The 14634-nt window shown below is 44.7% G+C and overlaps 1 protein-coding gene across 2 annotated transcripts in view; it reads right to left on the reverse strand.

The window, feature by feature from the left end:
- NINJ2 (ninjurin 2) overlaps positions 1-13755 on the reverse strand; it is a 44458-nt gene extending 30703 nt beyond the window's left edge. The window contains exon 1 of one of the 2 annotated variants that reach the window (XM_084206308.1): positions 11362-11473. In XM_084206308.1, the coding sequence (XP_084062434.1) occupies positions 11362-11442 (81 nt within the window). In that variant the 5' untranslated portion in view covers positions 11443-11473. Of the gene's footprint in view, positions 1-11361; positions 11474-13519 lie in introns of those variants that run through there. The other variant, XM_084206309.1, reaches the window with a different exon arrangement.
- Positions 13756-14634: the final 879 nt, after the last annotated feature.

Genomic DNA, 14634 nt, shown 5'->3' on the forward strand with positions numbered 1-14634 from the left:
CTCACTTCTGGTCCATGATTTTTCATACATTTATATATGGTTATATACAGATTTCAAGTCCAGACTAGTCTCAGAAAACATACAAGAGCATGCCAAGAAGGAACTGAAGCAGGGTACACAGAATTTCACCTTAGAGTGAAGTAGCTGTGAATGAACTCAGCAAGTGCTCAGTGTATTTGCACAGTGTAATCATTGGTCACTTGATTTGTGTACAGGTGCTCAGGTTGTGTATGTGGAATGCCAGCAGTTGATTTACTGAAAACATTAAAAAATACACTACAATATCCCTGTAAGATCACCATAAAGAAAGCTGCCAAGCTTGCCTACACATGTTAACTCTTTTCTGTGTGCCCTCTGAAGTCTGCACACAATAACCTATTTTCCACATCACCAAATCAGTGGCAATATCTGAGGAGCATCAGTTTTATTCACCTCTCCTCAAGAAGCTCATTCATCATTTGCAGCGAGCCTTAGATAAAAGACTCTTCATCTGTGTAAAATATTATTATTATTGTTGTTGTTAGGCTAGTGTTTTCAGAGGGTTTTATTGGAACCTGATGTCCTGCCAAAAGTAACACCCTGGGAATCTTTCAACAACTGTTCCTGGGTGTTCTGTAGATTACTGCTGTTTTCTCATACACCGTCCCTGGGAATTGCATCCTCAGATTAGAAAAGTGTCTGTCCTCTCCCCTCTGTGAGAGGAACTGCTGTTCTGGCTCTGTGTTAAAGGATTAGGATAGTGGCTTTTTTCTGGTGACTTATTATTCAGGTTGTGTTTTGTTTTCTCATTAACCCCTTTGCAAAACAGGTTCAAAATGTGAAATAAGACTGATGTGTGAATGATCCTGTAGCATTATGCAGACACTTTGCATAGCTGAGAATGGCCAGTTAAAGGAGGACTGGTGGAAAATTGGACCCAGACATTCAGTCAGCAACTTTCAACCCTGCAGAGACAAAGAACCTTTAAGAGCTAACTTTATAATGAGGAGCTGTAGTGCAGCATGGCAGAAATTAAAGGGAGGCCCAAACCCCCTTAGTGACAATTGTGCTTTTCAGAGATCTCCTGGGTAGATGTTGCTTTGAGAGACCTTTGGAAAAGGGTGCAGCAAAGGAGGCTTTCCTCAGTAGGAGACTGGACTGGGGAAGCAAATACCTCAGAGCCAGAATAGGACTGGGAGGGGATGAAAGCAGAATAACCATTTCTATGACAATTGAATGCCCAGATTCTGCAAACACACTCTTGTTCTGAAAAAAACCCATTCACATTCAGACACTGAACAAGTTAAGTTTTTGGAGTGGGAAAACAAAGCTTTGTAGGAACTGGAGTTTCCTATGATTCCTTTCTCACTGTACCTGGGGTTTATCCTGTAGTTTCTCCTTTCAAGATGGCCAAGGGACAGAAGGAATGGGAACCACTGGAGCAGAACAAACACCCTGGATTTCAAGTGGGGTTCACTCAGTAAGCATTGTGCCAAAAGCTGTGTCCAAATGAACTCCTGCATGTTGGAGGAGGGATAAAGGAATTGGGGAGGAGGAAGAAAAATCCTGGACCATGTGGGGCAGCCTGGGCACTGGATGGCTGCGTTTGAAGGGCAGTTGTGGTGGTCCTTACTTGGCATGGGCTTAGAAAAATGGCTCATGTTAGTTCCCAGGTTTAGTTACACACTGAAACATTTGCAATACCTAGCAAGAAATGATTGAGGAGTTTATCCCTGTAGTTTATTCACTCCTGATCACACCCTTCCCTTCTGGGTTTCTGCCTCTCCCAGCAGAGCTCAGCTCTGTTGGAGCAGCTCAGATTTACTGTCAGTATGTTGTGCAGTAGTCCTGGGGCTTTGTGGGGCCTTTCTGTGCACTCACCACAGTCTTTTGTCTTTTTTATTTTCCTGAAAAAAAAAAAAAAAAACAACAAACCCTAAACAAAACTCAACAAAAAGAAATGCCAATTTGCCTCTTTTTTTTTTTTTTCTTATTCATGACTTCACACAATCTGTTTGGGCACCCTGATACTCTGTTTGATTCTGCTGCTAGCATGACCAGAGAAGTGAGCAAAAGAAGCTTTTTTTGCACTCATTAATATGATTACCATGACCAGTGACTTTTAATATATAATTATCCCCATCTGACAGGGGATTTTATTAATATTTAGTGAAATCATTGTAATTTTTCTCTCCAGTTTTTGACCCTGGCACCAAAAAGTTTTGTTTTCTGGGGCCTTTTGAAGACCTTTTACCTTGCAATCCATCCTCTGCCCTCCCTGCATCAATCATCTCGCTGCCTCAGCTCCTGCAGCACTCAGGTACAGAATGTGAATTTCCCTCTGCTCGCAGGTATCAACATGTCAGCACTGACTGTGTGTAAGGTGTGTGCCTTGGGCAAAAGGCAGACTGAGTGCTGCTTTGTAACAGACACCATATACCCACAGTTTTAGGTCCCCAAAATATCATCTACAGCCCGAACAAGAGGAGCCACAGAGTCCTGCCTGTCCTTCTCAACACACCCCAGAAGGAGAGGAGAGCCTTTAAAGCCCAGAGATCTTTCCATGCAGAGATTGTGATCAGTAAATCACAGCCTTCTCTCGGCCTGTGTGCTTGGCTGGTCCTGACACAAACTTCCCACGAGGATGGCTCCCATTCCTGCTGAATCAGCCTCACAATTCCGCCCACGATAAGGAGAGAGAAGCGCTCTGTCAGTGCGCGGGGTACAAATGTATCGTGTGCAGGGAATTGTATCATCTGCATGGAATTGACTGATGCAGCTGGGGGAGTTACTGGGGCAGCTCTCAGAGAGGTCAAGAGCAGGGCTAGAGACAGTGCCTTCTGATTTAGGGATAGCCACTGGGAACAGCACCTGCCAGCCGTATCTTCATCTCTGTGTGCCCACAATGCAGCCCATAAACAGATTTATCCATCCATGGGCATGCCTCTTTAATGTACAGGGCTTGTGGTAAAGCTCAGGGCTACTTGCTCTTGCATAACTCCTTTGAGGTTTGGTTGGCTGAACTTTACTTTTCATAAGTCATTTGATAATATGTAAAACAAAAAAATGGGAGGAACGCAAAAATGATATCAGGCACACCAATAACAGACTGGCTGGGCTCCTAGCTGAGAAACAAGTTCTCATCAGATAGGAAAACACAGGGAGGGGAACAAAGGAAGAAAAAAAATTGCTTTTGGATCAGGATAAAGAGGAGTATGTTGTTATCATTTGCAGCCACAGAGTGATGCTTCTTTTTATTTTTCAGCCATTCTTTGCTGTTGGTAATGACAGGGACACCTCTCCCTTCATCTGGCCAGGGGTCTGAGTCCTGCTCCCACAGGAGGGAAATGTCCCTGTTTGTGCAGTGTGAGTGAGGCAAGAAGGAGTGCTCTGGGATGGCCCTGCTGCACCCTGGCCATAAACACCTGAGTGTTAAACACCCTACAGACCCTAAAAACCACACTGACCCACAGCTGAGTCCGAGCCCATTCCCCTTCCCAGAGAGGGAGCTCCACTTTGGCATGGCCCAAACCCCTGGACACTGCCAGGCTGGCCCTGCTCAGTGACTCAGCTGGAGGCTGGTGGCTGAAGGCAGCACAGAGGGCTTTGGAAATGACTCAGAGGGCTCCTCAACCCCACAGCACTCACCAAAAGCCAATCTCATTAGTAGCCACCAAGACCTGCTGCCATCTGCTCTTGAATTGCTTGTCTGAGCCCGGTCCTGGGCTCAAATCTCTACACAAGGATACAGATCTACAGTGTGCCTGTTATCTCCTTTTTTATGGTCTCAGCAGAATGATTGGGCACTGGATCAGCTCAGGGATGAAACACACCTCTTGCCAGATGCAGTGGCTCAGGCTTGGAGGACGTGGGGTGCTCCATCTTCTCTGGTTTCTGGGAACAGGGACTTCTGGGACTCTGCTTTTTTTATCTGTTCCCCCCATTTGGCTTACTAGCATTCACAGTCTGTGATTTTATGGAACAGACCCTGCTGGAGCTCTCTTCTGGGGCTGTGCTCCTCTTTTTTTCCTTCTCCTTCATGATTTGCTTCCTATGCTTACTCAGTGAGGTTTTGGTGTATTTGTTTGGGTGTGGGGTTTTTTTGGGTTTTTTTTCTGCTTATGGGATACTGGAGTGATTCCTTCCTCTGAACATTTTTTTATTTTGGTAGGTCCATGTCTCTTCCACCTGTTATCTGTGTGGCTGCACCTGGATGTGAGTAATTCTGTAGTTTTCTCCCTCAAACTCCATTGCACCCTGGCTCCTCACCGGAGGAGGAGGCAAGAGGGGCTTTTATCGTACCAGAGGACTTTGCCCATCCCTCTGTGGGTCTGAACAGGCCAGCATTATTTCACAAGGGCTAAATCCACTCACAATGGTTTTAAATGGTTGAGCTGCTGAGCCAGCTGAACAGCAAACACCAGCAGGGAAACCACATTTCGTGAGCGCTTCAGATTCCTTCAGCCTGTACGTGGAGCCACTGAGAGCAGAGTAAAAGCCCTTTGACACAGCTCCCCTCGGCAGCTTCTTCACAACCACGTGCCAAGGAATTGGGCCAGAGTCAGCTCCAGAGAATCTAGCACGTGAGGATGGAGTTCTAATCTGGTTAAAACGAAACAGCAGCGCAGGAAATTTTCTTGTAGCCCATCAATCCTTGGCTGGGTGTCTCCCTGATCAGTGTGGATTGCCAGCCAAGGTGTCACCGTGGGCAAAAGATGAGAAAAACCCCAGGGGCCAATGTTATGTAGGAATAGTTTTTATTGTATTTGTGTCTGTTAACTGTGTGCCTTATTTTTAACAACTAAGCGAGGAAGAACCCAGATTGTACATCTGCTGTCTTCTGATAGTCATAGAATAATAATTAGATCTCTCAGCTAAGAAATATTCAAGAATTCAAGCAGTTATACCATTGCAGTAAGATAGGCCTGTGTAAAGGAGCTGCTATTTCTGTCTCTGTCCAGACATATTCCTGAAAGAAGTTCTTTCACAATTATCTGGGTTAGCTTAGACACTCAGTGATGGAGGTTTCCTAGCCCAGACAGTCCTGACAGAGTGATTACTTTGAGCATTGCTTGAGGCAGCAATAATCATTGATGGTGGTCATGGGGAAGGATGAACCTCCCTGTCCCAGCTCCAGTCAGCAAAAACTGTGTGGCCACAGCCTGAAATCACACAGGGACATGCAGCAACATTTCATCTTGAATCAGCCAGGAGGAGGTGCAAAGTTCAAGTTGAAAAGTTGCATCAAGAACTTGTATGGTCATTCTGAGTCAGAATTTCTGTTTAACGTATTTCAGTTTGTTTCACTTTGGCTTTGGGGTTTCCTCCTACACCAGCTCTAGTTCCAGCGAGAAAGATGTGAAAACACAGCGCCTGAACTTTTGAAAGTATGTCAGAATTTGTTTCCAATGGATGTTGAAGTTAACATTCAGCAGGGGAAGGAATTATGTGTGGTCTCTTATTGTGAATGCTCTTCTTTACACAGTGTGAAGTAACAGAGTGTTCTCTGCTGACTGAAAAAATCTTCAATGATTCCTTCAAGAATTGATGGAGATTAAGAATTTAACCCTTGAGAACAAAGATGAAACCAAAGAATGCTGCTCTGTGGCAATTTGCCCATCCAGAGGTGCTCAGTCTTTTCTGTCACCTTCCACTGGTGTGCCCTTGGGTACATCAGAGCTCATTTAACCATCTCTGCCCTGATTTAATATCTGTAAAATAGGCAGGAAAACACCCCTTGCTCCACGTGGAGATTGTGAAATTAAATTCATTGATATTCCTAGCACTCTTGGAAAACAAGGGACAGAAGAACTTGGTTCTCACACAAGTCCTGGGAGAGTATTTCTATGCTGTTATTTTCTGCAGAAATACTCCTTCAGTAAAACATAGGTTACAGAAGAATGGTTGGCCACCCTTTGGCTCTTATTAGATTGGTAGGAGCAGTTATTTTTCTCACATAATCAAGGTCTGTGGTGAATTTGGGCCTTCTCTTAAATCTCACAAAATATTGTTCTGCAAAAGAGAAAACTCCTGCAAATATGCATAAATATTAGGAAAAAAAGAAAGAAAAAAACTGAGAGAGCACGAACAAGCCACAAACCAAAACATGATCTCATTTTCTCGTTCTTATTTCTCTAAATCTGCCAACAGGATTCCCCCAGAATTTCCAGCACTCACTGAACCTTGACCCAAGCAGCTTAACGAGAAATTTCTTCCCCAAGGGTTATTTTGGATAGAAAGTTCTAAGATCCTGTGTGTTATGGTTTTCACAGCTGTAATTACAGAGTCACATATCTGATTCACGTAATTTGACAGGGAGTTAGAGCTTGGCTAGTTGAAAGGAGTGTGTCAAGGTGCGTGGTAACTGCTGATGTGCATCTTGCAGCCCTTCCATCATCTTGGTGTTGTGCAGTTCAAATGTTTCTGTTGTATGTTTACATACCTGAGGCAGACTAGATTACAGTAGTAGAGCTCATTTCTCGTATTGCCTTTCCCCAGAGACAGTTTTATAAACACTGGATTCACAAGCCAGGCACAGGGAAACAGCAGTGAAAATGCCCATTCACCCTTTTTGTACTTGGAGGAGCTCACACTTCTGTGTGTGGTTATTGTATGCCTGAAGGGCTGCCCATTTTTGGTTCTCAGCAGAGAAGCATAGCAAAATAATGCAGATTTTACAGAAAAGGCTGAGAAATGGTGACTCAGACTTCCTTTTTCTGTGGTGAAAGAGGGAAAATATTGTACCTGTGTGTCAGGTGGGGGCACGCAGAGAGAAGCAGGTGCATGGATCAGGCTGGAATGAAAGTGAGAAGGGCAACTGTTTGACAAAAGATAGAAAAATTCAATTTTGGTGTGTTTTAACAGATATTTCACGTTGCAGAGGATTCCCAGTCACGAAGATGTCTCAGTGGTTTACTTCTGGCCAGACAGGAGAGCTGTGCTGCCAGCACCATAACCAGGATTAGGGTTACTCACTGCAACCAAAACCCCTTGTGCACTCAGATCTGCAAGGTGCACGTGTCTTGTATTTGTGGGGTTCCCAGACAGAGAAAGGAATGGTACATCTGACTCCATGTTCTCAGAAGGCTGATTTATTATTTTATGATATGATATTATATTAAAGAATGCTATACTAAACTATACTAAAGAATACAGAAAGGATACAGAGAGAAGGATGAAAAGATAATAATGAAAACTTGTGACTCTCTCCAGAGCCTCAACACAGCTTGACCATGATTGGTCATTAAGTCAAAAACAATTCACATGAAACCAATGAAACAACCACCTGCTGGAGAAACAACCTCCAGACACATTCCACGTGGGAGCACAGCTCAGGAGAAGAAAATGAGATAAGAATTTGTTTTCCTTTTTCTCTGAGGCTTCTCAGCATCCCAGGAGAAAATCCTGAGCAAAGGGATTTTTCCAGAAAATGTGACAGTGACACACATGGGCATGGGTGGATCTGTATGGTGAGGGTCCAGCTCAACTACTGCTGCAAGGATGCTCCAAGGGTACATTAACTCTACATGTGCCTCATTTTCCCCAGATACCTTAAAACCCAAGATGAAAAACACTATTATCCCTGAGTTTGGGAAACATTTGCCCCAGGTGGGAAATCTGGTCCAGGTAGAGCAGGCAGGAGGAATGTAAAGGGAAGAGGGGAGATGTCACATCTGACAATAGAACCAAGAACTAATTAGTACTGATTGCAAGAATTAGTCTCTCTCTCCTCAGCAGGTTGTGACCACATTTGTCTGTGTTCTAGTGTGAGTGTTGCTGTTTCTGGGACCAGCACAGACTTCCAGGACCTGGCAGCTGGGGAAGAAAAGCACAGGGGGGTCACTCTGGCTCCAAAGTCTAACAATTGATTCCACACATGCCTTTTGACTGACTTGGGCACAGTGAATCCCTGCCCAAGCCCTGTCAAGGCTTCCCTCTCAAGGAGCAGCCTGGAATCTTGGTGTGGGTGGCATCCCCTGGTGAGAGCAACCATTGCTTCTGTCAGCCCTCCCTGCTTCTCCCACTGGCTACACCAGCACCTGAACCTTCAGATTACTGAAGGGAGGGGTGGGTGCCACTGAAAGGAGATGTTCTGTGGTCTGTGCACAGTCCCAGCCACGAGCAGGTGTGTGATCCTCCCAGGAACCACTGCAGGATGCCAAACCAGAACATCTACCCTGCCAAAAGTGACCTTTGAATTTATCTCTCTGAACCAGCTTTGCCAGGGCTCAGAGGAATGGTGTAGGTGATGGAGTGTACCCTGGGAGTGGGATGCTGTTGGAAAGGCTGGAGTAACTGAGTTAGTGACAGACACAGTGAGAGGAGCTCCTCAGCCCCTGGGTGACTGGATTGCACACAACCTGCAGGGATCCACAACAGCACAGCACTGGACTTTTCTGCAGCCCTTGGATTTCTCTTTCCCAGCACAGATTTTCACTGCCCAGTCCCAAATGCCAGGACCCAGACAATGCCACTGAAGTCCCCTGGGGCAGGCATGGCTTTGTTGGTGACACAGGGCTGCCACCATTCCAGGGATGGCTGAGGAGAGCTCCTGGAGCACCAGGGAGTACAAACTGGCTGCTGCTGCAGGAGCAGGGGAACACACACCCAAACCAGGAACTTGTAAGCACATCACAGCCTTGAAGCACAAGTTAAAGCCACAAAATGCCAAAAAACTGAAAGTCTAGCCCAGCTGTGAGTACAGTCTCTGTGTGTTCAGATTTAGACTGAAAGTGGGGTGTGAGAGATGGCATTTACTGTGGTAAGGGGGACTTTCCAATTGTTTTGTGGGCATTTTGGAAAAGTCCACGCTGCTATACCCGTAGCTGGCTCTATTTATCTGCCTTTCTAAAGTCTGCCTGCTGAAGATCTGGTCAAAAACTGAGCACTGGAAGTAAACTATGCAATTACTTTAAATCTTTTTTTTTTTTTTCCTTGCAAGTTACTTGTAAACCTGTCTTTATTTCCACTGATGTATTTTCCATTCAAGGTATTCATGAAGCAACTCCTGCCAAAAAAATTTCAGTGTAGGGTCTGTTTTCCGGAATGATTATTTTAGCTGTTTACTCTTTTTACTTTTGAAGTATGAATGATTCCCTAAATGGTGAGGTATTACTTCTGCTTCTCATCCCAGAGGATTGTAATTTTTTTTTTTTAATCCAAAGAGTAAGAAACCATAAAAAGAAGGACACAACATACAGTGTAGGACCTCTTTTGCAGTATGAACACGGATGACATTTCATCCAGCACACATCCCTTAAACACCCCTTTGTACAGAAGGTAACACCCCTGCAAGGAAACATTAAAATGTAAATCTAATAAAACTATGGAGCTGTTTAGTATCAGCTGCTGTGCTGGGAGTGGTGGAATGGTGTTGTCTCAGTCACTCCCATTCAAAGTCTGGGACATTGGCTCAAATCACCAGTGAAACAGGGCTGTGTTGAGATGTCAGATGGTGAGCTGCAGCAGCTGAGGTACACAGCTGAACAGATTCAATGGCATTTTGCTGCTGAAATGAACTGTCCTGCATGGCTCCCTCCTCTCTTCTTCCCCCTGCAAATCCCTTGGAAGGAGTCAGGGGGGCAATAGCATAAACAGGTACAAGCAAATCAGCCAGAGTGTTGCTATCAAAGCCATACTTCTAATTTATAAACCTGGGTTTCCTGAAGTAAAAGGAAATTGGTGGTGGGGTCGTGTTGGGTTGTTTTGTTTCTATCCCAAATGCATTTTTCAGATCCCAGCTATCTCAGGGTGTAGTCTGCTATATCTCACCAGGATACTGCTCTCTGCCTGGTTTCTTGTCAATGACAGGTGTTTAATAGAGGAAGGTGAAAGTTTCACTTGGAAGCCCCAAATGGAGACATCTGGGGAGAAAAATGTATCATTCAGATTAAATAATATCAAAGTTTTATCACTTAATAGGCAAATTCATATTTTTAATTAAAATATTTTCATTCCAGTTTTCTTTCTTTTCTTAGCACTTGACTGGCTAGCATAAATCAGGTAAGGCTGCACAGCCTTGTGTCTTTTTTCTATTCCAGCAGCATTTCCTTTTTGCATCTTTCTCTACACCATTTGAGGTTTTGTTGGTCTTCCTAGAAGTCAGAATGGGAAAACAGACTCCTTGGAAACACGCAGAACAAGAGGATTTTTGTACAGGAGAAAGTGGATTAATGGGAGATACTTCTTGCTGTTAGAAAGCATTCATAGGTGCCACTTGCAGAGAGCTGGTGTCTGATTTCTCTAATGCAAGCTACCACTTGTAGTCTGGTCAGCAATTGTGCCACAGCCTGTAGGGAACTGAAAAGTTCCACTATTTATTTTTATCCTGCTATTGGCTTATGGAATTTGAAGGTACCTTTTTTAGCCTGCATAACTGTAAATATTGTTACTGGACCTCCCGACCTCTTTTCTATGTTTGCTCGCCCCAATATTTGACCTCCTAACCTGCCCCAGGAGATGGCAAATTCCACAGGCTGATGACATGCTGGATGTGGGAGTCCTGTTACAGACACTTTCAATTTTGCTGATTGAGCTCCTGTTCATGCTTCAGAATAAGCAAAAAAACTTTGGGGACTGATCAGTTCTCCTTAGAGCCTTCTTAAATCTGGATTGCCTTTTCCTGCTGTCTCCTACTTGAGGACAAAGGGCCACTGTTTTAATTTTAGTCACCTGCCTAGCCTGTCCCTGTTGTGCAAGAAATGCTAGGTGGTACTGGCAACTGCTTCAGACACAGGACCCTCAGTCTATAAATAAAACCCCCTATTTCTGTATTGTATCATAGTCGATTTCCTGACTGTTCCTGCTCCCCCATCCAGGAGCTCCTTGAGGAGAAGTGAGTCAGGAGTTACAGTGTGCAGTGAGAACTTCCTAAACCCACAGCTGGAAACTTCCAAGAAGATACCTGCTCTGCATTCACTGCTCAGAGCAGGGACTCAAAAGAGGGTTTTAAATGTACTTTCCACTGAAAACCACTTTTTTTCCTCTCTGCCACTGACCACTCCTCCTCTTACCTCACACTTGTCAAGTCACATCATTTACAGGACTCTCTGCTTGTCTCAGCTATTGTCCTGAATCCTGATTCAGGATTCTGCCAACTACACCAATTTGTCATGAACAAATGATTGAGGATTTAGATCACTTCAAGAATCATCATCAAAGACATTTGTGAAAGTGATTTTAATATAATGCTGTAAAAATGTTTGATGGCAAGCTTCAGTCTGTTACTGTACAGCACAATCATTTGAACAATGATTTGAAACTACCAAGGCACAAGTAAAAATTGCCAAGAAAAAACAGCAGTTTCTGAGATAAGATCAAAGGTACCAGGGCAGAAATCAAAGCTACCATACTACAGGGTTCTGTGCAGTATCCATCACTTACCAGAGATGTGCTGCTGGTAAAAGCTCTGTGCTTTGAGAGGCAGCCTTGAGGGTTGTCAGTGCAAGGGGAAATCACTGCCATGCAGGCAGGCTGCTTAGCCAGGAGAGCTCAAAGAAGGCTCACTCAGGCCTTTATTTATAGAATAAAGTGGTTGGCTTGCAGTCAAATTACGTGTGATAGTAAAGGTATGTGTGAGACTCCTTGTACCCACAACTGACTTTGTTCCTTGATAAATGAGTCTTGGAAAAGGCGCTCACTATTCATGTGTTGATTGCATGATTGGTGTTCCAAGCTCATGCCTGGATGCTCACTGGGTCAACTCTGCTTCTTTGTGGCTTTTCAGAAAGCAGGTTGAAACCAGAGGGGTTCTTGGTCCATTTGCAGCTTATGCTTTTACATCCTTTGGAGTCTGAACCAAACTAGATTCGTTTGGTTAAGTGGTTTTATTTATTACACCAGTGGGTAACGCTCCCTCTCCTGGAACTGTATTTCCTGATCATGCCAGACTCTGTGTGCATTCACCTGTGTTTTGTGCTGCCTGCTGGCTTCCCCACCAGGTGTCACAAAGGAAACCTTGGCAGCGCAGTTGTTCTTGGGGCAGCTGTGTGGTGGTGCACACTCTGCACCTCCCTGCTCTGGAAAATGATGGGATGTTCTTCTCAATCCAACTCAAGGAACCTTTGGCCTCCTGGACTTACTTATTTGAGTCTTGCAAAGGCCAAAGATGCTGGTGTGATCACTTTCGGCTCTTCACTCAACCTCAAGGTGGGTTGAAAGAGAAAACTCTAATCCAAAAATTTTGCAGTAGTTTATAAGATTTTTAATCAGTGAAGCTGATTTTTTTTTCATTATACCTGGACTTTAAATTCATGATAGACCTAAAACATTCCATTGAGTGGAGTGATTTAACATACAGGGAGTTAATTTGACCTTTGATTTAGCGTAATTTTCTTGTCCTCTCTTTGCCATCAGTTCCTGGCTTAATAATGTCTTTATTTTTCCCCTTATTGTCTAGTTCTAGGAAAAACTAACATTTATCTCTCCCTTAATAAAGTCTTGATAAAGTACATTTTCACTGTCATAGCTACCTGTGCATCTTCCTCACTAATTGTGTCTCTTATTGAGCATAGCTACTCCCAGGTCTTCAAAAGTTGCTCTGCACCCAGTATCTCACTGGGGATCCATTCTGCAGGTTTGGGGAGTCTCAGTCTTTCTTTCTAGTTGAGGAGCATTGTCCTGATTATTTCCCAGGGCACAAATGTTACCATTTTAATTTCTTTGACTTGGGCTGAAGGAATGAAAGAATTGTGACTCCAGAGTGACTTCCCCACTGCCAAGTCTAAGGAGGATTAAGACCATTTCAGACAGAAAAATCAGCTGCAAAGTTGGGACTCTTATGCCACCTACTCAGGGCTGGAAGCTGTGCCCTAGGCAATGCTTCAGATTCTTCCCTTCACAGTAGTCTGAAGTGCAGATCTGGATTTGAACTTCTGAGCTTTGATGGTGTTTGTGATCTGGGCTTTTGATTCCATTTCCTCTCTTTTTCCCAACCCTTGGGTAGTTGCCCTTTCTGAGAGCGCACGCTGCACACGAGAAACACCCTTCTTAAAAAACACAAACAGAGCAGGAACACAGAGAACTGAAACAGCTTCACCAAGAAGTTTTGTTTCTCTGTAAACCATACATAGGGAACCTTGGCCTCTTCACTCCCTCAGCATTTGCTGTATTTATTTCTTTTTCTCCTCTCCAGATTGAGAGTACTTTCTGCCAAACAGAGAAAGGCTTTGTGAGATGAGGGACAGATCAGACTTATGCAGCTTGTGGAGTGTGTGCTGCCTCCTTCTGAGGGCTGAAGGCTAATCTCTTCCTCCTCTGCCCTTCCTTCCCTAAAAAGCATCTCTTTTTAGTAATATCCCTCTTCTAACCCTTATTTTTTTTGAGAAAGGCTCATAACTGCTCTTGGCAGAACACAGCAGACATCCTGCCACTGGTTTTTCTTCAAAGGGGAACAGAGAAAAAAAGCAGAACTGAGTTTTCAAAGGAAATTTGCTGCCAAAGCTGAGGAGCAAGTGATAGAAGCTGTGGATGTTTGCCCCAAAACCGGGGCTCTCCCCTCCCTCTTCCCCCTCTCGTGGACATTCCCCCGAGCCGGACTCACGTGGGGATGGGTGCTGTCCCTCTCCGAGGCCATCCTTGTCCCCAGGTCTGTCCCAGGTCTGTCCCCGCGCAGCCGGAGCGCAGCGCTCTGTGCTCCCGGAGCGCCGGGCAGGGCGCAGCTGTGGAACAGACCCGCTATTCATGTGCCGGCATCCCGCCCGCCCTGGCAGGGCCTGGGGGGCGACACAGGGGCTGGCAGCCGGCTCTTCATTGTCCAGGCAGCCCTGGAACAAGTGGCCCTCTTAGACTTTCCATGACACTCGTGTCGGTGGCGTGTCTGCGCCACCCCTGCGAGCCCGGCTGAGCTCACTCGGGCAGGGACGGGGTGATGCAGCCAGTGTACCAAGAGGTTCCTGGCATGGGCTGAGCAGCCACAGCAGCCATCCCAATCTCTTCCCTCTCTCCCTCCCTCCCCAGCAAAATGCAAGATGAAAAACCAAAAGGCGAAGAAACAAAGTCCACAAAGTTGTGCCTGCTAGCTGCTGCTGCTAGGATAGTGTTACATCTCAGAGAAAATCCACACTTTATTCTTTTAACAGTCCCTTCTTCTCCTTTTTCTCCCCAGCCAAAATGCCCTTCCTTTTCCCTCCCCAACATATTTTTTTTTAGTTGAATTTGATATGTCTGGTCTTAGCTGAAATGAAAACTTGCTTCTCGCTGAAGTTAAAAACAACTGTGAATGACACTGGAATGGAAACGTGTGCAGCCAGAATCAAGTCACAGTGTGGAAAAACATGTTGTTATTATTATTAGGTGGGTTCCTCAGGCAGAAATATCAGCAATAATTCTCTAGATTTTAGAGAAAGTGCTACTTTGTGCTACTTGCAAATCAGGTAGGCACGTTTGGCTTTTGAAAGAGAATTTCTGTACTTATAGTAGCATAGAAAATTTATGGTAAGGAATATATTCTGTTTAAACAGTTCAGCCAAATGTGTGTTCTAATACTCCAGCCTGCCTAAAAGTGCTGACAAGTCTGTCAGTAGATGATCCTGTTGCACTGATGCTTCCCAGCAAAAGGCCTCATTTTGCAGTGAAAATACTAGTGCTTAGTACTGCAAGTTCATTTCAAAATGCTGATGAATGTAACCTCTCTGCATTCCTCTTATACAGCTTTTT

Source organism: Fringilla coelebs, assembly GCF_963513975.1.
Source record: "Fringilla coelebs genome assembly, chromosome: 5".
Lineage (NCBI taxonomy): Eukaryota > Metazoa > Chordata > Aves > Passeriformes > Fringillidae > Fringilla > Fringilla coelebs.